The sequence below is a fragment of the Acartia tonsa genome, chromosome 11, assembly GCF_053477335.1.
Source record: "Acartia tonsa isolate MP-2025a chromosome 11, ASM5347733v1, whole genome shotgun sequence".
NCBI classification, from domain to species: Eukaryota; Metazoa; Arthropoda; class Copepoda; order Calanoida; family Acartiidae; genus Acartia; species Acartia tonsa.
Window position 1 is genome coordinate 1,688,971 of NC_137270.1, and position 26,756 is coordinate 1,715,726.

Sequence of the window (26,756 nt, forward strand, 5' to 3'; positions counted from 1 at the left end):
CTGCTGTAGGAGAAAATCTACTGTGAAAATATGAGATAAAAAGAAAAAGAATTTTTAAATACCTGCTAAATTAAATTCTTTTTCAATTTATAAAGAGCTTATTTTGTCGGATTTTTGTAAAAATCTGAATACGACGATTTGACACCCCTAACATAAATGCTTTATTCTAAAATATCTTAACAAATTTTACATTATAAAGAGATAATTTTTACTGCTTATTTTCCATAAAGATATGTAATCTAAGACTTTAAAACATGATTATTAGATCAAAATCTGCATTCTTTTATAAATTTGTTTCTTAATTTAGGAAAACTATCATAAATTTGCTTAGGATGAATATAAGGAGTTCTTTTTGATTTATAAAAATCGTCAATGAGCTATAAAACATAGAAAATTTTACTTTATTGATTATTTGAATAGGCATTACTCTTTTAATTTCCTTATTTAGTTTACTAAAACTATTAGAATAATTATCACTTGAATAAGAAATAAGTCTAAATGAATAAAATTTAAATATTTAAAATAGAATTGAATTTGCGAAAGTTGTTTGTAAACAATGATCAAATGCCGCGTTTGTAAAATTCTTCAAAATGTCGTTTTTAAATACAAAACAAATTCTACCAAAAACTTCCTTAATTATTTTTAATAAAAAAAGCGTAAACCTGTAAAATTCTTCCACATTTAATTTTACATTGTCAAAAGAATATACTAGGCATAGGATTTTTTTAAATTTTAAATAATTTTATTTTTCGAAAAACACTATTTTTTTCATCATAAACATATTCGGATTTAGGGAAAATTTGTTTTGGTAGATTTTGACCATTTTAATTTTAAAAGACGACATTTAGTAATTGAAAACTCGTGCGGCATTCGTACAAAGTAAATAAACAGAGCATTTTTCAAAACAAAATTTTGTTTTTTAGTTTCATTACTACTAACTAGTAAATCATAATTAAATTTTAGAGATGTATCAAGAATTAAACTATAATTAAATCTTTTTTTTTCATATTATTATTGTTCACTTCGTTATTTGTTTATTTTTAAAAAATATTGATATATAAATATTTAATTTCATAATTGTTAAAAATATTTCAGATTACTACTTAATATTTCAGTTTAATACTATGTGGTACTAAAAATCTAGACAACAACATTTACAATAGTTTACAGTGATCATTGAGAGGAAATATATATAGGTAATTTATAAACAATTTATTTAGGAAAAAATTTGTATTTTTTTCTAGTATTTAAGTATTGGAAATGTTATAAATTTGCAGCTAATCACTTGCATATAATCATTTACCTTTAGTTTTGCAAATTAACTTAAATATTTTCACTGAAATAATGCAATGTGATTATAACTTAATTTTGTAACTATATTTAAATACCTACCTTATTTATACACTAGCTGTTATTTTTTACTTTTTTTGGGGGGGGAGGGCTTTCTCACCACCAAAGAAAATAGTTATAAACCTTCCCGGGACCTATGAGAAGCTACCATGTAAAGGAGAACCCGATCGGTTCAGGGGTTAGCGAGATCCTTTGGTACAAACAAAAAAAGCTTATAACTTTATATAATAAGATAATACCTAGGTAACTAATATGAATTTTTTTCTTGTTTCTCCAAATAAGCTCTAAAATTTTCTTGCTCAGCTTATATTACTTTGTTAATAACCTGTTGGATTTAAATGGTAATAGCACAATTAATCATATTTGATGTTATAAACTAGAAAGAAGCAAAACTTTAGAATCAGTTTTCTAACATATAATGTCTCTGCAAAAATCAAATGCTATTAATAAGTGATTTTTAAATGCATTAATTATACAGAACTGATAATTAACCCTTAACAATTGGTTCCAGATCTTAATTGGTTACATCAACTTTCATTAGAGCTTGAAGGCTATAAAAAAGGGAAGGAAGGTTGTGCTAAAATTCCGTAAAGGTGTGAGTTTTAAGGCTTTAAAATAGTAGTAGAACGATAAAATTAATGTTAACTTCAATAAAAAATATATACACATATTTAGTGAATACATCATTTTACTAGGTACTGTTTTTAGGCCTTAAAACTCACTCCTCTACGGAATTTTAGCACAACCTACCTCCCCTTTAATCAAATCCCCTGTTTTATAAAAATTTCCTGATTATAGGTCAGTCAAAGCAAAAGGGGGGGGGGGAAATGTGGTGACTCGTGCCACGACATACCAGCAATTTTATTTTGGGTGCTACTCCCTTAGTTTTAGAGATAATTGGGTGAAATCTTTTGGGCTGGGTCACTAATTACCCCAAGTTTTGGTATCTTTCAAAAAAACGGCGGCGGAACCGCCGCTCCCGCCGTTCGCCGCCATTTTCCGCCGAATTAGGCAATTTGGAATCATTTGAGACCACGTTTTTTTTCTCAAAAATTTTTTCCCCTTACAAGCCATCCTGCGGCGGCGGTGGACGGCGGGAGCGGCAGTCATTTTGTATTCAAATATTTTATACTGATCTACCTCAAAAGATTTTGTTTCAATATCTTTAAAAGCTTAGGAGAGGCACTGAATTTAAGATATACCTTAATAAACGAGAATTTGAAAAAAATAAAAAAATAAAAAAAAAACCCGCAGGGTTGGTTATAAGGGGAAAAAATTTTGAAAAAAATAACATGGTCTCAAATGATTCCAAATTGGCGAGAAATGTAATAAAAAAATTTTTGGCGGCGGAAAATGGCGGTAGCCGGCGGGAGCGGCGGTACCGCCGCCATTTTTTATTCAAATATTTTTTACTGACCTACCTCAAAAGATTTTGTTTCAATATCTTTAAAAGCTTAGGAGAGGCACTGAATTTAAAATATACCTTTATAAGTCCCCCCGCAGGGTTGGTTATAAGGGGAAAAATTTTTGAAAAAAATAACATGGTCTCAAATTGCCTAATTCGGCGAGAAATGCAATTAAAAATTTTTTTTGGGCGGCGGCGGAAAATGGCGGCGAACGGCGGGAGCGGCGGTTCCGCCGCCGTTTTTTTTGAAAGATACCAAAACTTGGGGTAATAAGTGACCCAGCCCAAAAGATTTCACCCAATTATCTCTAAAACTAAGGGAGTAGCACCCAAAATAAAATTGCTGGTATGTCGTGGCACGAGTCACCACATTTCCCCCCCCCCCCTTTTGCGTCCTTTACCCTTTTATTTAACAACCTTTGTGTTTAGGGCCGCTTTTACTTACCCTCAAGGGGGGGGGGGGGAGGGCAGGTGTGCTATAATAATATAGAGCAAAACATATTTTTGGACTAAAACAAGATATTTTTGTATTTTTGTAAAAGGATGCAAAAAATGAGCGTTCTGGGAGCTAAAATGATAGTATAGGGGGGATATGCCCCTTCCCCTGAAATTATTAGGTTATGTATAAATGCCTTACTAATATGGGAAAAAATTTAAAGAGATTAAAGATCTTATTTTTAAGTAGAAGAACTATTATTTAATCAATCTGGGATACTACAAGTGTCCGTCAGAGACAGTTTTTTTTTGTAGGTTTTATTGATTTTAAGTTTAATTTTTATGGTATGATACTTGAAGTAGGTATTTTATTAGTAGGGTCAATTTACTCTGTAGCTAATGTTGGTCCATCCATCCTCTAGATGCATCTTCTTGAGTAAGTTAAAAACAGAGGAGGTTTACAAGATTTAGTAGCCCTAGAAGAATTATTCTTACAATCTTATCCTTATACTAAAGTAACAGGATGTCTGTTTGTCTGTGTGTTTGTACTGAAGGATCTTGCTACGGGCTAATCCAATCGGGACCTCCTTAACAGGGAAGCTTCTCATAGGTCCAGGGAAGGATTATAACTATTTTGGGGGAGGGTACCACCACCCTCGATTTTATAAACGTCAACCCAACACAGACATATTTTAAATTTAAAGTGCCACTAGAGGCCTCTAGGGGCGTAGCTGCTAGTAGACTGATATAGTGGCATAACTGCTAAATATTGATGACAACTCTCATAATGCTGAAGACTGTTTTATTATTCCAGGTGCAAGATCAATTTACAATCCATCATGTTGTCATGTGACATTTGCCACAAGGAATTCTCCTTCAAAAGCGAGTTAATAAGACACAAGAAAATTCATACTGGAGAGAAGCCATACAAATGTGACTTATGTGATCAAGCATTTACACAGACAGGTAATTTAACAAATCACATGAAAAAATCACACCCATCTGAAACGCTTTATAAATGTAGTATATGTGAAAAAACATTCACAATGCAATTTCATTTGACAAAACACATGAGAATTCATGAAGGTGAAAAGCCACTCAAATGTCATATATGTGAAAAGGCATTTAAATTCAATAGTGAATTAATAAAACACAGTAGGATCCATATGGGAGAGAAGCCTTACTCTTGTGATACGTGTAATAAGTCATTCACACAACAAAGTAATTTGACAATTCACAAGCTTCTCCATAAAGAAGAAACACCATACTCTTGTAAAGTATGCAAGAAATTGTATTCTTCTGATTCAGAATTGTCACAGCACAACAAAACTGCAAAACATCTAAAGAAGTTAGAATCTAATAAGAATATAGTTTCACCTACTACTTCTACCAGTTTTGATACTTTTGGTGAAGCTGATGAGAAACTTGGGACAGAAGAAAAGGAAACTCTTGATGAAGATCCTCTATATATTGAGAATGAAAAACCATTCTCATGTGATGTTTGCCACAAGAAATTCTCTACGAGGGGGAATTTAGCAAGACACATGTTAATTCATACAGGAGAGAAGCCATTTAAATGTAATTTTTGTGAAAAAGCATTCAAACAACAACATCATTTGGAAAGACATATGAGGATTCATACAGAAGAGGAGGTTAAGAATAAACAATCTTACTCATGTGAGGTTTGTCACAAAATATTTGAATCTAAAGACGTCTTAAGTATCCACAAATATTTGCATCCAGAACAAAAATTAAACAATGAGATAAAAGCAGAGAAGAATGAAGAAGAAACTCTTGTTGCGGATCCTATCTTTATAAAGATGGAGGCTGAGAGTGTGGAAGTAATTATAAAAGAGGAAATAAAAGAGGAAGAAGGAATTGAGAGTGAAGAATTTGTTTAAGTACCTAGATAAAAATTTTTAAAAAATAAAAATGTTTGAGAAATGAAAGAAGCTAAATTGCGAATTTGTTGAAAATGTCTTTTAGCTTTATTATATATCTATGTTTGTATTTAAGATTTGATATAATATTGCTTGTCCAAAAACAATTTTATTACTTAAAATTATAATTCTTTGAAAAAAAAATATTTTAAAGATTTGTAAATAGGCAGTATCTTATATATTTATTTGCTTTCATGTTTATTGTTTAAACATAAATCTGCGTTGCCCTAACCATGCGGGGCCACCCTGTACATAAAGAATTTACCCTAACCTAAGTTACTAATTGATATGATATAGTAAAACATATTTTAACTAAATCGTGTAGATACTGTTTCTTTTTATAAAGGGAGAAGTAGCTTTCGCAGATTTTCGCAAAGGTGTGTGCTTTATGACTTTAAAACAGGAGTAGAGCTCTAAGATCTGGCTAGGCAGTTGCTCTAATGGGGGTATAACATGGATTTGTGAGAAAACGGTGATCGAAACGCCGCACCATCAGAAAACCGCCAAATTTTATGTTTACACAGCAAATACAAGGTCAACTTGATTAGAAATTAATAAGTTTCTCTTGAATGATACAAATTTGTGTAATGTAGCAAGAGAAAAAAAATTAACAGGATATTCCTGTTTTTAGATAAACTGGCGATTTTGCCGCTGTTTATTCACAGTTCTATATTGTATCTATTTTACCGATCTACTTCTATTTTAAAGTCTCAAAACACACACCTTTACAGAATACTACAAAAGCTACAACTCCTTTATTCTGTTTTTTTGTGTAAAAAGTTTGTATACCATCTTTAATTTCTTAGTATTTCATATTTCTTAAATTCAATTAATCAAATTCATTATCAGAATTGTGTTATATGTAAAATTAAAATATATTTATTTTCAGACTGAATATAATATGAACTGAGACTCTAAAGATAATAAAAAGAAAGAAAAACACAAAGAAGGAAAAAAACGAGAGATTTGAGTTTAGCAAAGTAGGTAACAAACATCATGTTGCAGAATCTTTAGAATATCAATATTAAAGATGTAGGATGTCTGTCTGTCTGTAATAGAAGTGAATAAGTTTTCTGTAATAAAAATATTATTTAAAAAAATGGGAGTTTTGGGTGATTTTTTTCTATACTATGTATTTTAAACGAAAGCTGAAAATGGACATTGAATAAAACATCAAAATTAGATCGGGTAATAATACTATAGTCATGTACATGTGAGTGGATATAATGGAAAGTTGGATTAGAATTAGATTTAAGAGGAGAGTTTTCATAGAGTACAACTGTAATACTTTTATCTACAAAGTGACAGACACACCCTACATATAGAGTAGCTGTATTATATGAGATATAGTTGGCTTAGAATTATTATTTTTACTTCTACACAGGTATTACATTCAATATAATTTACAGCGTGGCCATATTCTTCAGTATACTGAAAATCTTCAGTATTCTTCAGTATTTGGAAATTGGGGCTTCAGTATTTTCAGTAAATACTGAATATTCAGTATTTGAAAATTTTATTCAGTATTTTTCAGTTTTTGGAAATTTTCATGATTCAGTATTTTCATTATTTCTTAAATTCCAAAAAAATTTGCTTAAATAAGATGTTTATTTAAGTAGTTGATGTCAGATTTTTTTCGGCACTTCGCGCCTCACTTTACTTTCCTTTAAATTACCCTATAACTTTGTACATTAATTTTTTTTTTTATGGTAATATACATTTTTTTTCAATTCATCTCAAATATAAGGGGGGGGGGGTTTTAATGCAACCATCTCGTAATCAATGTATAAATGGCACTTAGAATTCGAATTTTGATCTAAAATTCTGCTTGAGTAATCCTTGGTAGGTCTATTTTCCCTTAATCGAATAAAAAGTTGGAAAAATAATGGCTAACAGCTGGCGGCTCAACAGTTTAGCCATTTTTTGGGCTATTTTCAATGCAAATCATCACGAAACCTATCTCCACATAATACTATTTTTTGCTCCAAAATGTTTTCAAACGGTTCTAGCCGGTAGTTGCTGGTACTAGAAATCTGAAAATGTTGTTTTTGTATCATTTCACATGATTTAAAGCAAAAATATGATTCAAAAAGTTGATTCCTACGTAATTTATGACAGATTTGCCCTAAAAATAGCCAAAAAAGGGCTAAACGGCTAAGCCGTTAGCCGGTACTTTTTCAACTTTTTTGTTCGATTTAGGGAAAATAGACCTACCAAGGATTACTCATGCAGAATTTTATATCAAAATTCGAATTCTAAGTGCCATTTATACATTGATTACGAGATGGTTGCATTAAACCCCCCCCCCTTTTTTTTAGATATTTGAGATGCTTTTATACAGTATTTTTTTGTCTATTAATAGAAAGAATAATCTAAGGTGAGTACTTTGCATGATTATTGAAGGTAAAGTTTTTTAGCATGCTCTTAACCATAGACGTCAAAGGGGGGGGGGGCGGTAAAGTGGCGATTACCCCCCCCCCTCCCCCCAAACGAATTTAGTGTGCCGTAGGCACCCCCAAAAATTTTTTCATTTTACCCCCCCTATTCATAATTTATAATTAACAAAGAAAATTTTTGCGCACTTCCTATTTAGCATTTCTAATACTAAATATTTAATAAAATTTAAATTACCCCTCCAAAAATTTTACCCCGGGGGTAAATTTTGGGGGGGGGGTAAACAAAATTTACCACTGTCAACAGATTTCATGGGGGGTAATTACCCCCCCCCCAAACAAATTTTACCCCCGGGGTAAAAATTTTGGGAGGGTAAAAAAAATTTTGCGGCGCGCTTCGCGCGCCATTTTACCCCCTCCAAAAGCGAATTATCCCCCCCTTAAAAAAATGTCCCCCCCCCCCCCAAAAAAAAAGGTTGGACGTCTATGCTCTTAACTCAACTAAAAAGTATTTAAGTTTTGTAATCATTTAAAATATTTATCAGTCATTTTCTGCTTAATTGATGCAAGAAAATCTAAGAGGCAAAATTAAAAGATCTTTAAAATATCCCTCTAATAACAAAGCTTTGATGATATGAAATTTTGAAATGAGGAATCACATAAAAAAAATAATTATTCAGTATTTGTATTTTTTTGTTCAGTATTTCAGTATTTTTTCTTATTTTAGGATTCAGTATTTTCAGTATTTCCTTTTTTTTCTTCAGTATCAGTATTTTTTTGGTTGTGGCCACACTGAATTTATTTCAGGTGCTAGAACAATCAAGAATTCATCATGAACAAGTGTCATATCTGCTCCAAGGAATTCTCTAGAAAGAGTAATTTAACTAAACATATGAGAATTCATACAGGTGAGAAGCCATTCAAATGTGATTTTTGTGAAATGGCATTTTCATACAGTAGTTACTTAATAATACACAAAAGAATCCATACAGGAGATAAGCCATATTCTTGTGATACATGCGGCAAAGAATTCTCTAACAAGAGATATTTAGAAGTACATACGAGAATACACACAGGTGAAAAGCCATTTAAATGTAATTTATGTGGGAAAGCCTTTACAAAAGGCAGTGATTTAACAATACACATGAGAATTCATACAGGTGATAAGCCATTTAAATGTGATTTGTGTGAAAAAGCTTTCTCACGATCAAGTTTATTAACTCTACATAAAAGGGTCCATACAGGAGAGAAGCCATACTCTTGTGAATTATGCCAGAAATCTTATTACTCCAGATCAGAATTGTCAATGCACAACAAATCAGTAGGACATCTCAGGATGTTAGAATGGTCTAAGAATTCAGTTCCACCTTCTGCTTCTACCAGTTTTGTTGATTGTGGTGAAGCAGATGTAAAACATGAGATAAAAGAAGAAGAAACCCTTGATGAGGATCCTGTCTTTATGAACATAGAGGCTGAGAGTGTGGAAGTAATTATAAAAGAGGAAATAAAAGAGGAAGAAGGAATTGAGAGTGAAGAATTTGTTTAAGTAGATAGAAATAAAAATGTTTGCTAAATTCATGAACCTAAATTGCGAATTTGTTGTAATGTTTTTTAAAAAGTGCTTAATTATGTTTATTTTTGTTTGTATTTAAGATTTGATAAATGTGTAAATAATATTTCTACTCCAAAAACAATTTTAAATAAAATCATAATTATTTGAAAAATATGTTATTTGTATAAATGTGTAAATATGTAGGTAGTATCTTATACAGGGTGTTTTTTTTAATAGGACAAAAGTATTGCTTAATATAACCGACTTGCCATTGACAGAAATTAATAATTTATATCTTAATTTCTTTATTGTGTTGGGGCAATTTGTATAAGAAAAAAATACTTTTCAACAAATTATGCCTTAAAAACCGGTTTTAGAGGTATGCAGAAAAGTGGTACACTTGGCAAATAATGCACCGTATGTATACCTGCTTTAATTTTTGTTACCCAATTTATAATTCTCATTTTCTCATATTTAATTAGTTCTCATAATTAGAATTGTGTTACATTTAAAATTATATTCATTTTCAGACTGATTATAAAATGAATCTAGACTCCAAGATTATTTTATGAAAGAAAACGTGTGTGATTTGAATTTAGCTAAGTAAGGTAAGTTAGTTTTCTTTATTAAAATATCTTTACACTCTGGTATTATACACATTCATAAAACATATCTATTTAAAATCAAATAAACAAAACATTACACAAACTTTATATATATTTTTATCTATTAACAAAAATAAAATTCTTGATCTATGATCACTGAGTGCTGAATGTAGTAAAAGAGTCCTCCTTGGTCTTTAATACTCGGCCTTTTCTCCTCAATTAAATTGCCTCACTCATTTGAATTCTTGTTCTATAATCACTGATAATATTAGGTACCTAGTTAAAACATGTGTTTAGGTCTGATCTCACAGACAAATTCTATAAAAGAAGTGGTAGCTTTCGCAGAATTCTACTAAATGTGTGTGTTTTAAGACTTTAAAATACACTGCGAACCAAAAAAATAAGCAAATCTGAATTTTCAGAAAAGCAGCTTTATTATTCATTTAGGATGATTTTACTGTAAATATGAAATGTAGATGCATCTTTTGGTTACAAGTTTCCACTGTTAATTTTTATAAATCAGCACCAATGAAGCACAAGATCTCAAAAACAGCATCACAGATGTCATTGTTATTGTGTGTCTTCAAAAAAGGGAAAAATTAAACGTGAATTTAGTTATCGAGAAGTTAACAAGGTTGGTAAGCTGTTTGTTTAATTTCAGATTTTTAAATATAACTTGTTTTATTTCCAGGTGCTAGAACAAATAAGAACCCACCATGAACAAGTGTCACATCTGCTGCAAGGAATTCTCTCAAAAGAGCTATTTAAAAATACATTTAAGAATACATACAGGTGAAAAGCCATTTAAATGTAATCTATGTGGAAAAGCATTTATAAAAAGCAGTGATTTAACAACACACATGAAAATTCATACAGGAGATAAGCCATTCAAATGTAATTGGTGTCAAAAAGCTTTCTCACGATCAAGTTTATTAACTCTACATAAAAGGGTCCATACAGGAGAGAAGCCATACTCTTGTGAATTATGCCAGAAATCTTATTACTCCAGATCAGAATTGTCAATGCACAACAAATCAGTAGGACATCTCAGGATGTTAGAATGGTCTAAGAATTCAGTTCCACCTTCTGCTTCTACCAGTTTTGTTGATTGTGGTGAAGCAGATGTAAAACATGCGATAAAAGAAGAAGAAACCCTTGATGAGGATCCTGTCTTTATGAACATAGAGGCTGAGAGTGTGGAAGTAATTATAAAAGAGGAAATAAAAGAGGAAGAAGGAATTGAGAGTGAAGAATTTGTTTAAGTAGATAGAAATAAAAATGTTTGCTAAATTCATGAACCTAAATTGCGAATTTGTTGTAATGTTTTTTAAAAAGTGCTTAATTATGTTTATTTTTGTTTGTATTTAAGATTTGATAAATGTGTAAATAATATTTCTACTCCAAAAACAATTTTAAATAAAATCATAATTATTTGAAAAATATGTTATTTGTATAAATGTGTAAATATGTAGGTAGTATCTTATACAGGGTGTTTTTTTAATAGGACAAAACTATTGCTTAATATAACCGACTTGCCATTGACAGAAATTAATAATTTATATCTTAATTTCTTTATTGTGTTGGGGCAATTTGTATAAGAAAAAAATACTCTTCAACAAATTATGCCTTAAAAACCGGTTTTAGAGGTATTGCAGAAAAGTGGTACACTTGGCAAATAATGCACCGTATGTATACCTGCTTTGATTTTTGTTATCCAATATATAATTCTCATTTTCTCATATTTAATTAGTTGTCATAATTACAATTGTGTTACATGTAAAATTATATTTATTTTCAGACTGAATATAAAATGAATCTAGACTCCAAGATTATTTTATGAAAGAAAACGTGTGTGATTTGAATTTAGCTAAGTTAGGTAAGTTAGTTTTCTTTATTAAAATATCTTTACACTCTGGTATTATACACATTCATAAAACATATCTGTTTAAAATCAAAAAAACAAAATATTACACAAACTTTATATATTTTTATCTATTAACAAAAATAAAATTCTTGATCTGTCATCACTGAGTGCTGAATGTAGTAAAAGAGTCCTCCTTGGTCTTTAATACTCGGCCTTTTCTCCTCAATTAAATTGCCTCACTCATTTGAATTCTTGTTCTAATAACTGATAACAATTAGGTACCTAGTTAAAACATGTGTTTAGGTCTGATCTCACAGACAAATTCTATAAAGGAAGTGGTAGCTTTCGCAGAATTCTACTAAATGTGTGTGTTTTAAGACTTTAAAATAAACTGCGAACCAAAAAAATAGGCAATTCTGAATTTTCAGAAAAGCAGCTTTATTATTCATTTAGGATGATTTTACTGTAAATATGAAACGTAGATGCATCTTTTGGTTACAAGTTTCCACTGTTAATTTTTATAAATCAGCACCAATGAAGCACAAGATCTCAAAAACAGCCTCACAGATGTCATGGTTATTGCGACAGAAATCTTCAGGTTCAGGTGCTGCAGGCCTCCAGGTGACATCTTGACAGGTAAAAAATAAAAATTTCTTATTTAAAGTGCTTGCGGTAAGTTTATAAAATAACACAGGCGTAGTTTTTGATGTTATTTTCACATTTAAAGAAAAAATTAAAAGACATGCATTGTAATTTTTTCTTCAAACATGAAAATAACATCTAAAATACGCTTATGTTATTTTATAAACTCACCTCTAGTCCTTCAAATAAGAAATTTAGATTTTTTACCTGTCCAGAGGCCACCTGGAGGCCTGCAGCACCTGAACCTGGAGGCCGTTTGTATTTTTTTTCTAAAAATGTTGTTTTTATAAATTTACCTCTAGCTCTTCAAATAAGAAGTTTTGATTTTAAACTTGGGAAAATTCATCATATAAGAATGATTTTATCTTTAATAACCTATCCTCTCAGTCCAAAGATAAAGCCTATACTCACCGTTTACGCAAATGTGTCAAAAATCCCCCCCTCTTATTTTTTAAACAAAAATAATGAAAAGCATCAAACACACATTTTTTATATCAGCAGGTTTTTTGTACGATTTGATTTTAGTTATAAAAAAGCCATACTAAAGATTCTAAGTTATAAGCGACCAACGTTTAAGTGTCAAAGAACATAATTTTGATTTTCTTATTCAAAGTGGCTAAGAAGTAATTTTTTGTTTATTTTAATGAATAATTTTGTTATTATTTTATAGATGATGTTCAATTGTTTTTTTATGGCTTAATAAAGCACTTAACTGCCTACAAAAGAATTTCATCCCTAACCTGGCCGAGCATTTCTATACTTTGTGGTGTTCAGATAACGTCATAAATTGAATATACGGTTGCTCAGATAGCATCCATGACAATAGAATAGATTTGTTACTTAAAAAATAAAAAGATAAAAAATCATTATTTTCTATTTGTTATTTCATTGAATAATGTTTATTGCAGGTGCAAGAAAATTAAGAACCCATCATGAACAAGTGTCATATCTGCTGCAAGGAATTCTCAACAAAGAACAAATTAACAGTTCATATTAGGATCCATACAGGAGAGAAGCCATTCAAATGTGGTGCATGTGAAAAAGCTTTCTGTACAAATTCTGAATTAAATGTACACAAAAGAATACATACAGGAGAAAAGCCATACTCTTGTGATACATGTAAAAAGACTTTCTCACAACAAGGTCATTTAAATGACCATAAGAGAATGCACACAGGAGAAAAGCCATATTCTTGTGATTCCTGTACAAAGGCATTTGCTACTATTAGTAATTTAATTTCACACAAAAGGATTCATATGGGAGAAAGGCCATACTCTTGTGATACATGTAAAAAGACTTTCTCTCTAAAACGTCATTTAAATGACCATAAGAGAATTCACACAGGAGAAAAGCCATTTAAATGTGATACATGTAAAGTGGCTTTTTCACAACAAAATAAGTTAACTGTACATAAAAGGATCCATACAGGAGAGAAACCATACTCTTGTGATACATGTGAAAAAACTTTCCGTACAAGTAGTGATTTAATTGTACATAAGAGGATTCATACAGGAGAGAAGCCATATTCTTGTGATTCCTGTACAAAGGCATTTGCTACTATTAGTAATTTAATTTCACACAAAAGGATTCATATGGGAGAAAGGCCATACTCTTGTGATACATGTAAAAAGACTTTCTCTCTAAAACGTCATTTAAATGACCATAAGAGGATACACACAGGAGTAAAGCCATTTAAATGTGATACATGTAAAGTGGCTTTTTCACAAAAAAATAATCTAACTGTACATAAAAGGATCCATACAGGAGAGAAGCCATACTCTTGTGATATATGTAAAAAAGCTTTCCGTACAAGTGGTGAGCTAACTGTGCATAAGAGGATTCACACAGGAGCGAAGCCATACTCTTGTGATATATGTAAAAAAGCTTTCTGTACAAGTAGTGATCTAATTGTACATAAAAGGATCCATACAGGTGTGAGGCCATACTCTTGTGAATTATGCCAGAAATCCTTTATCAATAATTCAGCACTGTATAGCCATAATAAATCAGCTGGACATCTGAAGAAGTTAAAATCTGCTAAGAATAAAGTTCCACCTTCTGCTTCTACCAGTTTTGTTGATTGTGGTGAAGCTGATATAAAACTAGAGATAAAAGAGGAAGAAACTCTTGATGAGGATCCTCTCTCTACAAAGATGGAGGCTGAGAGTGTGGAAGTAATTATAAAAGAGGAAGAAGGAATTGAGAGTGAAGAATTTGTTTAAGTAGATAAAAATAAAAATCTTTGATAAATGAATGAACCTAAATTGCGAATTTGTTGTAAGCATCTTTTAGTGCTTGTTTATATATTTATGTATGTATTTAAGATTTGATTATATGTGTAAATAATATTACTTCTCCAAAAGCAATTTAAAAGAAAAAAATACAATTACAATTACAAAACAAGAAATCAGCTGGACATCTGCTCAACTTAGAACTAAAGAATAAAGTTGCACCTTCTGCTTCTACCAGTTTTTTTGATTGTGGTGAAGCTGATGTAAAACTTGAGATAAAAGAAGAAGAAACTCTTGATGAGGATCCTATCTGTATAAATATAGAGGCTGAGATTGTGGAAGTAATTTTAAAAGAGGAAGAAGGAATTGAGAGTGAGGAATTTGTTTAAGTAGATTAATGTTTGATGAATGCATGAACCTAGATTGCGAATTTGTTGTAAATGTCTTCTAAAAAGTGTGCTTGATTATGTATATTTATGTTTGTACGTAAGATTTGTAAATGTGTAAATAATATTACTTCTCCAAAAACAATTTAAAAGAAAAAATCATAAAATATGTTATTTGTAAAAATGTGTAAATAGGTAGTATCTTATATATTTTGTTTGCTTGATTGTTTAAACATAAACCTGTGTTGTCCTGCCCTTACAGGGCTACGTTGTACATACCCAAATTATCCTAACCTAAGTTTGAGGAATACTAATTGATATAAAATTGTAATTTTTTCTGTCCTCTTGAATGCCAAAAAATGTATATATTCTTTAATTTTTGTTATCCAATATATAATTCTAATTTTTTTCATATTTAATTAGTTCTCATAATTAGAATTGTGTTACATTTAAAATTATATTCATTTTCAGACTGATTATAAAATGAATCTAGACTCCAAGATTATTTTATGAAAGAAAACGTGTGTGATTTGAATTTAGCTAAGTTAGGTAAGTTAGTTTTCTTTATTAAAATATCTTTACACTCTGGTATTATACACATTCATAAAACATATCTGTTTAAAATCAAAAAAACAAAATATTACACAAACTTTATATATTTTTATCTATTAACAAAAATAAAATTCTTGATCTGTCATCACTGAGTGCTGAATGTAGTAAAAGAGTCCTCCTTGGTCTTTAATACTCGGCCTTTTCTCCTCAATTAAATTGCCTCACTCATTTGAATTCTTGTTCTAATAACTGATAACAATTAGGTACCTAGTTAAAACATGTGTTTAGGTCTGATCTCACAGACAAATTCTATAAAGGAAGTGGTAGCTTTCGCAGAATTCTACTAAATGTGTGTGTTTTAAGACTTTAAAATAAACTGCGAACCAAAAAAATAGGCAATTCTGAATTTTCAGAAAAGCAGCTTTATTATTCATTTAGGATGATTTTACTGTAAATATGAAACGTAGATGCATCTTTTGGTTACAAGTTTCCACTGTTAATTTTTATAAATCAGCACCAATGAAGCACAAGATCTCAAAAACAGCCTCACAGATGTCATGGTTATTGCGACAGAAATCTTCAGGTTCAGGTGCTGCAGGCCTCCAGGTGACATCTTGACAGGTAAAAAATAAAAATTTCTTATTTAAAGTGCTTGCGGTAAGTTTATAAAATAACACAGGCGTAGTTTTTGATGTTATTTTCACATTTAAAGAAAAAATTACAAGACATGCATTGTAATTTTTTCTTCAAACATGAAAATAACATCTAAAATACGCTTATGTTATTTTATAAACTCACCTCTAGTCCTTCAAATAAGAAATTTAGATTTTTTACCTGTCCAGAGGCCACCTGGAGGCCTGCAGCACCTGAACCTGGAGGCCGTTTGTATTTTTTTTCTAAAAATGTTGTTTTTATAAATTTACCTCTAGCTCTTCAAATAAGAAGTTTTGATTTTAAACTTGGGAAAATTCATCATATAAGAATGATTTTATCTTTAATAACCTATCCTCTCAGTCCAAAGATAAAGCCTATACTCACCGTTTACGCAAATGTGTCAAAAATCCCCCCCTCTTATTTTTTAAACAAAAATAATGAAAAGCACCAAACACACATTTTTTATATCAGCAGGTTTTTTGTACGATTTGATTTTAGTTATAAAAAAGCCATACTAAAGATTCTAAGTTATAAGCGACCAACGTTTAAGTGTCAAAGAACATAATTTTGATTTTCTTATTCAAAGTGGCTAAGAAGTAATTTTTTGTTTATTTTAATGAATAATTTTGTTATTATTTTATAGATGATGTTCAATTGTTTTTTTATGGCTTAATAAAGCACTTAACTGCCTACAAAAGAATTTCATCCCTAACCTGGCCGAGCATTTCTATACTTTGTGGTGTTCAGATAACGTCATAAATTGAATATACGGTTGCTCAGATAGCATCCATGACAATAGAATAGATTTGTTACTTAAAAAATAAAAAGATAAAAAATCATTATTTTCTATTTGTTATTTCATTGAATAATGTTTATTGCAGGTGCAAGAAAATTAAGAACCCATCATGAACAAGTGTCATATCTGCTGCAAGGAATTCTCAACAAAGAACAAATTAACAGTTCATATTAGGATCCATACAGGAGAGAAGCCATTCAAATGTGGTGCATGTGAAAAAGCTTTCTGTACAAATTCTGAATTAACTGTACACAAAAGAATACATACAGGAGAAAAGCCATACTCTTGTGATACATGTAAAAAGACTTTCTCACAACAAGGTCATTTAAATGACCATAAGAGAATGCACACAGGAGAAAAGCCATATTCTTGTGATTCCTGTACAAAGGCATTTGCTACTATTAGTAATTTAATTTCACACAAAAGGATTCATATGGGAGAAAGGCCATACTCTTGTGATACATGTAAAAAGACTTTCTCTCTAAAACGTCATTTAAATGACCATAAGAGAATTCACACAGGAGAAAAGCCATTTAAATGTGATACATGTAAAGTGGCTTTTTCACAACAAAATAAGTTAACTGTACATAAAAGGATCCATACAGGAGAGAAACCATACTCTTGTGATACATGTGAAAAAACTTTCCGTACAAGTAGTGATTTAATTGTACATAAGAGGATTCATACAGGAGAGAAGCCATATTCTTGTGATTCCTGTACAAAGGCATTTGCTACTATTAGTAATTTAATTTCACACAAAAGGATTCATATGGGAGAAAGGCCATACTCTTGTGATACATGTAAAAAGACTTTCTCTCTAAAACGTCATTTAAATGACCATAAGAGGATACACACAGGAGTAAAGCCATTTAAATGTGATACATGTAAAGTGGCTTTTTCACAAAAAAATAATCTAACTGTACATAAAAGGATCCATACAGGAGAGAAGCCATACTCTTGTGATATATGTAAAAAAGCTTTCCGTACAAGTGGTGAGCTAACTGTGCATAAGAGGATTCACACAGGAGCGAAGCCATACTCTTGTGATATATGTAAAAAAGCTTTCTGTACAAGTAGTGATCTAATTGTACATAAAAGGATCCATACAGGTGTGAGGCCATACTCTTGTGAATTATGCCAGAAATCCTTTATCAATAATTCAGCACTGTATAGCCATAATAAATCAGCTGGACATCTGAAGAAGTTAAAATCTGCTAAGAATAAAGTTCCACCTTCTGCTTCTACCAGTTTTGTTGATTGTGGTGAAGCTGATATAAAACTAGAGATAAAAGAGGAAGAAACTCTTGATGAGGATCCTCTCTCTACAAAGATGGAGGCTGAGAGTGTGGAAGTAATTATAAAAGAGGAAGAAGGAATTGAGAGTGAAGAATTTGTTTAAGTAGATAAAAATAAAAATCTTTGATAAATGAATGAACCTAAATTGCGAATTTGTTGTAAGCATCTTTTAGTGCTTGTTTATATATTTATGTATGTATTTAAGATTTGATTATATGTGTAAATAATATTACTTCTCCAAAAGCAATTTAAAAGAAAAAAATACAATTACAATTACAAAACAAGAAATCAGCTGGACATCTGCTCAACTTAGAACTAAAGAATAAAGTTGCACCTTCTGCTTCTACCAGTTTTTTTGATTGTGGTGAAGCTGATGTAAAACTTGAGATAAAAGAAGAAGAAACTCTTGATGAGGATCCTATCTGTATAAATATAGAGGCTGAGATTGTGGAAGTAATTTTAAAAGAGGAAGAAGGAATTGAGAGTGAGGAATTTGTTTAAGTAGATTAATGTTTGATGAATGCATGAACCTAGATTGCGAATTTGTTGTAAATGTCTTCTAAAAAGTGTGCTTGATTATGTATATTTATGTTTGTACGTAAGATTTGTAAATGTGTAAATAATATTACTTCTCCAAAAACAATTTAAAAGAAAAAATCATAAAATATGTTATTTGTAAAAATGTGTAAATAGGTAGTATCTTATATATTTTGTTTGCTTGATTGTTTAAACATAAACCTGTGTTGTCCTGCCCTTACAGGGCTACGTTGTACATACCCAAATTATCCTAACCTAAGTTTGAGGAATACTAATTGATATAAAATTGTAATTTTTTCTGTCCTCTTGAATGCCAAAAAATGTATATATTCTTTAATTTTTGTTATCCAATATATAATTCTAATTTTTTTCATATTTAATTAGTTCTCATAATTAGAATTGTGTTACATTTAAAATTATATTCATTTTCAGACTGATTATAAAATGAATCTAGACTCCAAGATTATTTTATGAAAGAAAACGTGTGTGATTTGAATTTAGCTAAGTTAGGTAAGTTAGTTTTCTTTATTAAAATATCTTTACACTCTGGTATTATACACATTCATAAAACATATCTGTTTAAAATCAAAAAAACAAAATATTACACAAACTTTATATATTTTTATCTATTAACAAAAATAAAATTCTTGATCTGTCATCACTGAGTGCTGAATGTAGTAAAAGAGTCCTCCTTGGTCTTTAATACTCGGCCTTTTCTCCTCAATTAAATTGCCTCACTCATTTGAATTCTTGTTCTAATAACTGATAACAATTAGGTACCTAGTTAAAACATGTGTTTAGGTCTGATCTCACAGACAAATTCTATAAAGGAAGTGGTAGCTTTCGCAGAATTCTACTAAATGTGTGTGTTTTAAGACTTTAAAATAAACTGCGAACCAAAAAAATAGGCAATTCTGAATTTTCAGAAAAGCAGCTTTATTATTCATTTAGGATGATTTTACTGTAAATATGAAACGTAGATGCATCTTTTGGTTACAAGTTTCCACTGTTAATTTTTATAAATCAGCACCAATGAAGCACAAGATCTCAAAAACAGCCTCACAGATGTCATGGTTATTGCGACAGAAATCTTCAGGTTCAGGTGCTGCAGGCCTCCAGGTGACATCTTGACAGGTAAAAAATAAAAATTTCTTATTTAAAGTGCTTGCGGTAAGTTTATAAAATAACACAGGCGTAGTTTTTGATGTTATTTTCACATTTAAAGAAAAAATTACAAGACATGCATTGTAATTTTTTCTTCAAACATGAAAATAACATCTAAAATACGCTTATGTTATTTTATAAACTCACCTCTAGTCCTTCAAATAAGAAATTTAGATTTTTTACCTGTCCAGAGGCCACCTGGAGGCCTGCAGCACCTGAACCTGGAGGCCGTTTGTATTTTTTTTCTAAAAATGTTGTTTTTATAAATTTACCTCTAGCTCTTCAAATAAGAAGTTTTGATTTTAAACTTGGGAAAATTCATCATATAAGAATGATTTTATCTTTAATAACCTATCCTCTCAGTCCAAAGATAAAGCCTATACTCACCGTTTACGCAAATGTGTCAAAAATCCCCCCCTCTTATTTTTTAAACAAAAATAATGAAAAGCACCAAACACACATTTTTTATATCAGCAGGTTTTTTGTACGATTTGATTTTAGTTATAAAAAAGCCATACTAAAGATTCTAAGTTATAAGCGACCAACGTTTAAGTGTCAAAGAACATAATTTTGATTTTCTTATTCAAAGTGGCTAAGAAGTAATTTTTTGTTTATTTTAATGAATAATTTTGTTATTATTTTATAGATGATGTTCAATTGTTTTTTTATGGCTTAATAAAGCACTTAACTGCCTACAAAAGAATTTCATCCCTAACCTGGCCGAGCATTTCTATACTTTGTGGTGTTCAGATAACGTCATAAATTGAATATACGGTTGCTCAGATAGCATCCATGACAATAGAATAGATTTGTTACTTAAAAAATAAAAAGATAAAAAATCATTATTTTCTATTTGTTATTTCATTGAATAATGTTTATTGCAGGTGCAAGAAAATTAAGAACCCATCATGAACAAGTGTCATATCTGCTGCAAGGAATTCTCAACAAAGAACAAATTAACAGTTCATATTAGGATCCATACAGGAGAGAAGCCATTCAAATGTGGTGCATGTGAAAAAGCTTTCTGTACAAATTCTGAATTAACTGTACACAAAAGAATACATACAGGAGAAAAGCCATACTCTTGTGATACATGTAAAAAGACTTTCTCACAACAAGGTCATTTAAATGACCATAAGAGAATGCACACAGGAGAAAAGCCATATTCTTGTGATTCCTGTACAAAGGCATTTGCTACTATTAGTAATTTAATTTCACACAAAAGGATTCATATGGGAGAAAGGCCATACTCTTGTGATACATGTAAAAAGACTTTCTCTCTAAAACGTCATTTAAATGACCATAAGAGAATTCACACAGGAGAAAAGCCATTTAAATGTGATACATGTAAAGTGGCTTTTTCACAACAAAATAAGTTAACTGTACATAAAAGGATCCATACAGGAGAGAAACCATACTCTTGTGATACATGTGAAAAAACTTTCCGTACAAGTAGTGATTTAATTGTACATAAGAGGATTCATACAGGAGAGAAGCCATATTCTTGTGATTCCTGTACAAAGGCATTTGCTACTATTAGTAATTTAATTTCACACAAAAGGATTCATATGGGAGAAAGGCCATACTCTTGTGATACATGTAAAAAGACTTTCTCTCTAAAACGTCATTTAAATGACCATAAGAGGATACACACAGGAGTAAAGCCATTTAAATGTGATACATGTAAAGTGGCTTTTTCACAAAAAAATAATCTAACTGTACATAAAAGGATCCATACAGGAGAGAAGCCATACTCTTGTGATATATGTAAAAAAGCTTTCCGTACAAGTGGTGAGCTAACTGTGCATAAGAGGATTCACACAGGAGCGAAGCCATACTCTTGTGATATATGTAAAAAAGCTTTCTGTACAAGTAGTGATCTAATTGTACATAAAAGGATCCATACAGGTGTGAGGCCATACTCTTGTGAATTATGCCAGAAATCCTTTATCAATAATTCAGCACTGTATAGCCATAATAAATCAGCTGGACATCTGAAGAAGTTAAAATCTGCTAAGAATAAAGTTCCACCTTCTGCTTCTACCAGTTTTGTTGATTGTGGTGAAGCTGATATAAAACTAGAGATAAAAGAGGAAGAAACTCTTGATGAGGATCCTCTCTCTACAAAGATGGAGGCTGAGAGTGTGGAAGTAATTATAAAAGAGGAAGAAGGAATTGAGAGTGAAGAATTTGTTTAAGTAGATAAAAATAAAAATCTTTGATAAATGAATGAACCTAAATTGCGAATTTGTTGTAAGCATCTTTTAGTGCTTGTTTATATATTTATGTATGTATTTAAGATTTGATTATATGTGTAAATAATATTACTTCTCCAAAAGCAATTTAAAAGAAAAAAATACAATTACAATTACAAAACAAGAAATCAGCTGGACATCTGCTCAACTTAGAACTAAAGAATAAAGTTGCACCTTCTGCTTCTACCAGTTTTTTTGATTGTGGTGAAGCTGATGTAAAACTTGAGATAAAAGAAGAAGAAACTCTTGATGAGGATCCTATCTGTATAAATATAGAGGCTGAGATTGTGGAAGTAATTTTAAAAGAGGAAGAAGGAATTGAGAGTGAGGAATTTGTTTAAGTAGATTAATGTTTGATGAATGCATGAACCTAGATTGCGAATTTGTTGTAAATGTCTTCTAAAAAGTGTGCTTGATTATGTATATTTATGTTTGTACGTAAGATTTGTAAATGTGTAAATAATATTACTTCTCCAAAAACAATTTAAAAGAAAAAATCATAAAATATGTTATTTGTAAAAATGTGTAAATAGGTAGTATCTTATATATTTTGTTTGCTTAATTGTTTAAACATAAACCTGTGTTGTCCTGCCCTTACAGGGCTACGTTGTACATACCCAAATTATCCTAACCTAAGTTTGAGGAATACTAATTGATATAAAATTGTAATTTTTTCTGTCCTCTTGAATGCCAAAAAATGTATATATTCTTTAATTTTTGTTATCCAATATATAATTCTAATTTTTTTCATATTTAATTAGTTCTCATAATTCGAATTGTGTTACATTTAAAATTATATTCATTTTCAGACTGATTATAAAATGAATCTAGACTCCAAGATTATTTTATGAAAGAAAACGTGTGTGATTTGAATTTAGCTAAGTTAGGTAAGTTAGTTTTCTTTATTAAAATATCTTTACACTCTGGTATTATACACATTCATAAAACATATCTGTTTAAAATAAAAAAAAACAAAATATTACACAAACTTTATATATTTTTATCTATTAACAAAAATAAAATTCTTGATCTGTCATCACTGAGTGCTGAATGTAGTAAAAGAGTCCTCCTTGGTCTTTAATACTCGGCCTTTTCTCCTCAATTAAATTGCCTCACTCATTTGAATTCTTGTTCTAATAACTGATAACAATTAGGTACCTAGTTAAAACATGTGTTTAGGTCTGATCTCACAGACAAATTCTATAAAGGAAGTGGTAGCTTTCGCAGAATTCTACTAAATGTGTGTGTTTTAAGACTTTAAAATAAACTGCGAACCAAAAAAATAGGCAATTCTGAATTTTCAGAAAAGCAGCTTTATTATTCATTTAGGATGATTTTACTGTAAATATGAAATGTAGATGAATCTTTTGGTTACAAGTTTCCACTGTTAATTTTTATAAATCAAAAAACCTGCTGATATAAAAAATGTGTGTTTGGTGCTTTTCATTATTTTTGTTTAAAAAATAAGAGGGGGGGATTTTTGACACATTTGCGTAAACGGTGAGTATAGACTTTATCTTTGGACTGAGAGGATAGGTTATTAAAGATAAAATCATTCAATAATATGCTGAATTTTCCCAAGTTTTAAGATCTTTGGATAGGCCTCCAGGTTCCGAGGCTACAGACCTCCAGGTAGTCTTTGGACAGGTAAAAAATTTAAAATTTCTTATTTGAACAGTTAGAGGTAAGTTTAAAAGACAACATAAGCTTCTTTAATTATTTTATTTACATATTTCAAGAAAAAATTACAATCGGCCTCCAGGTTCAGGTGCTGCAGGCCTCCAGGTGACATCTTGACAGGTAAAAAATAAAAATTTCTTATTTAAAGTGCTTGCGGTAAGTTTATAAAATAACACAGGCGTAGTTTTTGATGTTATTTTCACATTTAAAGAAAAAATTACAAGACATGCATTGTAATTTTTTCTTCAAACATGAAAGTCTTATGTTATTTTATAAACTCACCTCTAACTCTTCAAATAAGAAATTTAGATTTTTTACCTGTCCAGAGGCCACCTGGAGGCCTGCAGCACCTGAACCTGGAGGCCGTTTGTATTTTTTTCTAAAAATGTTGTTTTATAAACTTACCTCTAGCTCTTTAAATAAGAAGTTTTGATTTTAAACTTGGGAAAATTCATCATATAAGAATGATTTTATCTTTAATAACCTATCCTCTCAGTCCAAAGATAAAGTCTATACTCACCGTTTACGCATATGTGTCAGAAAAATCTTTTTGTACGATTTAATTTTAGCTATACAAAAGCCATAATAAAGATTTTTCTTTTTAAATTATAATCGACCAACGTTAAAGTGTTAAAGAACATAATTTTGATTTTCATATTCAAAGTGGCTAAGAAGTAATTTTTGGTTTATTTTATTGAATAATTTTGTTATTATTTTTTAGATGATGTTGAATTGTTTTTTATGGCTTAATAAAGCACTTTACTGCATATAAAAGAATTTCATCCCTAACCTGGCCGAGCATTTCTATAATTTGTGTTGTTCAGATAACGTCATAAATTGAGATACAGTTGCTCAGATAAAGATAAAAGATCATTATTTTCTATTTGTTATTTCATTGAATATTGTTTATTGCAGGTGCAAGAAAATTAAGAACCCATCATGAACAAGTGTCATATCTGCTGCAAGGAATTCTCTACAAAGAACAGATTAACAGTTCATATTAGGATCCATACAGGTGAGAAGCCATTCAAATGTCATCTGTGTGAAAAAGCTTACTCACAACAAAGTCATTTAAATGTACATAAGAAGATCCACACAGGAGAGAAGCCATTCAAATGTGGTGCATGTGAAAAGGCTTTCTGTACAAATTCTGAATTAACTGTTCATAAGAGGATCCATACAGGAGAGAAGCCATTCAAATGTGATTTTTGTGAAAAGACCTTTTCAGACAATAGTGCCCTAACAGTACACAAAAGAATACACACAGGAGACAAACCATACTCTTGTGACATATGTAAAAAGACTTTCTCACAACAAGGTCATTTAAATGACCATAGGAGAATGCACACAGGAGAAAAGCCATTTAAATGTGATATATGTAAAGTGGCTTTTTCACAACAAAATAATTTAACTGTACATAAAAGGATCCATACAGGAGAGAAGCCATACTCTTGTGATACATGTAAAAAAGCTTTCTGTACAAGTAGTGATTTAATTGTACATAAAAGGATCCATACAGGTGTGAGGCCATACTCTTGTGAATTATGCCAGAAATCCTTTATTAATAATTCAGCACTGTATAGCCATAATAAATCAGCTGGACATCTGAAGAAGTTGGAATCTACTAAGAATTCAGTTCCACCTTCTGCTTCTACCAGCTTTGTTGATTGTGGTGAAGCTGATATAAAACTAGAGATAAAAGAGGAAAAAACCCTTGATGAGGATCCTATATTTATAAAGATGGAGGCTGAGAGTGTGGAAGTAATTATAAAAGAGGAAATGAAAGTTGAAGAAGGAATTGAGAGTGAAGAATTTCTTTAAGTAGATAAAAATAAAAATCTTTGATAAATGAATGAACCTAAATTGCGAATTTGTTGTAAGCGTCTTTTAGTGCTTGTTTATATATTTATGTATGTATTTAAGATTTGATAAATGTGTAAATAATATTAGGTACTTCTCCAAAAACAATTTAAAATAAAAAATCATAATTCTTTGAAAAATATGTCAGGGATATCTTTTACATGCCCAAATTATCCTGACCTAATTAGAATTGTGTTAATTGTAAAATTATTTATTTTCAGACTGAATATAAAATGAATTGAGACTTCAAGATTATAAAAAGAAAGAAAACACGAGTAATTTGAGATTAGGAAATTAAAGTAAGTTAGGTAGTGAATAGATATGAGTATTCCTTATTGAAAAGAACTAAATATTTAGTGAATATTATCGTTCTACTACTGTTTTTAAACCTTAAAACTCAAACCCTTACGGAATTTTAGCACAACCTACCTCCCCCTTTTATGTAGCAGAATCTTAATATTTAGGATAAAGAATGGCTGTCTTATTTTAAAAGTGAATTAGTTTTCTATAAAATATTGTGTAATATCCTAGTAGTAAAGAGGAAGTATGTCTGTCTGTCACTATCCTCTAGAAGGAAAGTACCAAAATGAAATGGCTACTTAGTTCAGATATGTGAAAATAGTTTTCATTAAAAAAATCAGCTCAATATCTTTAAAAATGTTTTAGGAGAACAGCTATATTTGACTGTCTGTAATCATCATCATTGCCTTTTAGTTCTCGGCAGAACGTAGGCCATGCACAATGGTTCTCCAATCTTCCTTTGTTTCGGCACATTTTGAGGCATTGCTGAAAGATGGAATATCCTTAGCTTTCAGTTCACTTAAGAGTTCCCTCCTCCAGGTTGTTTTTGGTCTACCTGGTTTCCTCTTTCCTATGTGGGGGTTCCAAGTCAAGGCTTGATTGGTTATATCATCATGCCCTTTCCTTAGAGTGTGCCCCAACCATCTCCATTTTCTCTGTTTTATTGTCAGTTTAATGTCTGACATATCACTGCGCTCTAGAAGCTCAGCATTTGTGATCTTATTTGGCCAAAAGATCTTGTGGATTCTCCTGAGACATTTATTGACATATGTCTGTCTGTAATAAAATACCTTATATCAATACTTTAGAAATAGTTTGTCTTTACTTTTTAAGGAATCTTGAAATATGTACAGTTTGT

General features: G+C 30.7%; 7 protein-coding genes across 8 annotated transcripts in view; all 7 read left to right on the forward strand.

Moving 5' to 3' along the window:
• The window catches only part of LOC145332434 (uncharacterized), a 444,908-nt gene that overhangs the window by 414,523 nt on the left and 3,629 nt on the right, over window positions 1-26,756 (forward strand). The window contains exon 2 of the mRNA XM_080177429.1: window positions 25,817-25,896. The gene's annotated coding sequence lies outside the window, so the exon portion shown is untranslated. The remainder of the gene's footprint in view (window positions 1-25,816; window positions 25,897-26,756) is intronic.
• On the forward strand, window positions 1,086-6,018 carry LOC145332921 (uncharacterized). Of its 2 annotated transcripts, XR_013884374.1 has the most exons (3): window positions 1,086-1,196; window positions 4,005-5,507; window positions 5,862-6,018. XR_013884374.1 is itself a non-coding variant. In XM_080178032.1 (2 exons), the coding sequence occupies exon 2, from the start codon at window positions 4,030-4,032 to the stop codon at window positions 5,089-5,091; it is 1,062 nt and encodes a 353-aa protein (XP_080034158.1). In that variant the 5' UTR covers window positions 1,086-1,196; window positions 4,005-4,029; the 3' UTR covers window positions 5,092-6,018. The 2 variants fall into 2 exon arrangements, 1 of the variants encoding a protein (XP_080034158.1); XM_080178032.1 differs by having other exon boundaries at window positions 4,005-6,018.
• On the forward strand, window positions 6,018-11,479 carry LOC145332433 (uncharacterized). The gene is made up of 4 exons (XM_080177428.1): window positions 6,018-6,110; window positions 8,331-9,063; window positions 9,675-9,678; window positions 10,389-11,479. The coding sequence occupies exons 2-4, from the start codon at window positions 8,356-8,358 to the stop codon at window positions 10,940-10,942; spliced, it is 1,266 nt and encodes a 421-aa protein (XP_080033554.1). The 5' UTR covers window positions 6,018-6,110; window positions 8,331-8,355; the 3' UTR covers window positions 10,943-11,479.
• Window positions 11,477-15,275, forward strand: LOC145332918 (uncharacterized). The gene is made up of 2 exons (XM_080178026.1): window positions 11,477-11,556; window positions 13,095-15,275. Exon 2 carries the CDS (start codon window positions 13,119-13,121, stop codon window positions 14,406-14,408), a length of 1,290 nt encoding a protein of 429 aa, XP_080034152.1. The 5' UTR covers window positions 11,477-11,556; window positions 13,095-13,118; the 3' UTR covers window positions 14,409-15,275.
• LOC145332916 (uncharacterized) lies at window positions 15,264-19,071 on the forward strand. Its single transcript, XM_080178023.1, has 2 exons — window positions 15,264-15,352; window positions 16,891-19,071. Exon 2 carries the CDS (start codon window positions 16,915-16,917, stop codon window positions 18,202-18,204), a length of 1,290 nt encoding a protein of 429 aa, XP_080034149.1. The 5' UTR covers window positions 15,264-15,352; window positions 16,891-16,914; the 3' UTR covers window positions 18,205-19,071.
• Window positions 19,060-22,407, forward strand: LOC145332917 (uncharacterized). Its single transcript, XM_080178024.1, has 2 exons — window positions 19,060-19,148; window positions 20,687-22,407. The coding sequence occupies exon 2, from the start codon at window positions 20,711-20,713 to the stop codon at window positions 21,998-22,000; it is 1,290 nt and encodes a 429-aa protein (XP_080034150.1). The 5' UTR covers window positions 19,060-19,148; window positions 20,687-20,710; the 3' UTR covers window positions 22,001-22,407.
• Window positions 22,856-25,819, forward strand: LOC145332926 (uncharacterized). Its single transcript, XM_080178036.1, has 2 exons — window positions 22,856-22,944; window positions 24,653-25,819. The coding sequence occupies exon 2, from the start codon at window positions 24,677-24,679 to the stop codon at window positions 25,556-25,558; it is 882 nt and encodes a 293-aa protein (XP_080034162.1). The 5' UTR covers window positions 22,856-22,944; window positions 24,653-24,676; the 3' UTR covers window positions 25,559-25,819.

Coding starts and splice junctions, on each gene's coding strand:
- LOC145332921 (XM_080178032.1), top strand. CDS start 4,030: ATGTTGTCATGTGACATTTGCCACAAGGAATTCTCCTTCAAAAGCGAG.
- LOC145332918 (XM_080178026.1), top strand. CDS start 13,119: ATGAACAAGTGTCATATCTGCTGCAAGGAATTCTCAACAAAGAACAAA.
- LOC145332926 (XM_080178036.1), top strand. CDS start 24,677: ATGAACAAGTGTCATATCTGCTGCAAGGAATTCTCTACAAAGAACAGA.
- LOC145332917 (XM_080178024.1), top strand. CDS start 20,711: ATGAACAAGTGTCATATCTGCTGCAAGGAATTCTCAACAAAGAACAAA.
- LOC145332433 (XM_080177428.1), top strand. CDS start 8,356: ATGAACAAGTGTCATATCTGCTCCAAGGAATTCTCTAGAAAGAGTAAT.
- LOC145332916 (XM_080178023.1), top strand. CDS start 16,915: ATGAACAAGTGTCATATCTGCTGCAAGGAATTCTCAACAAAGAACAAA.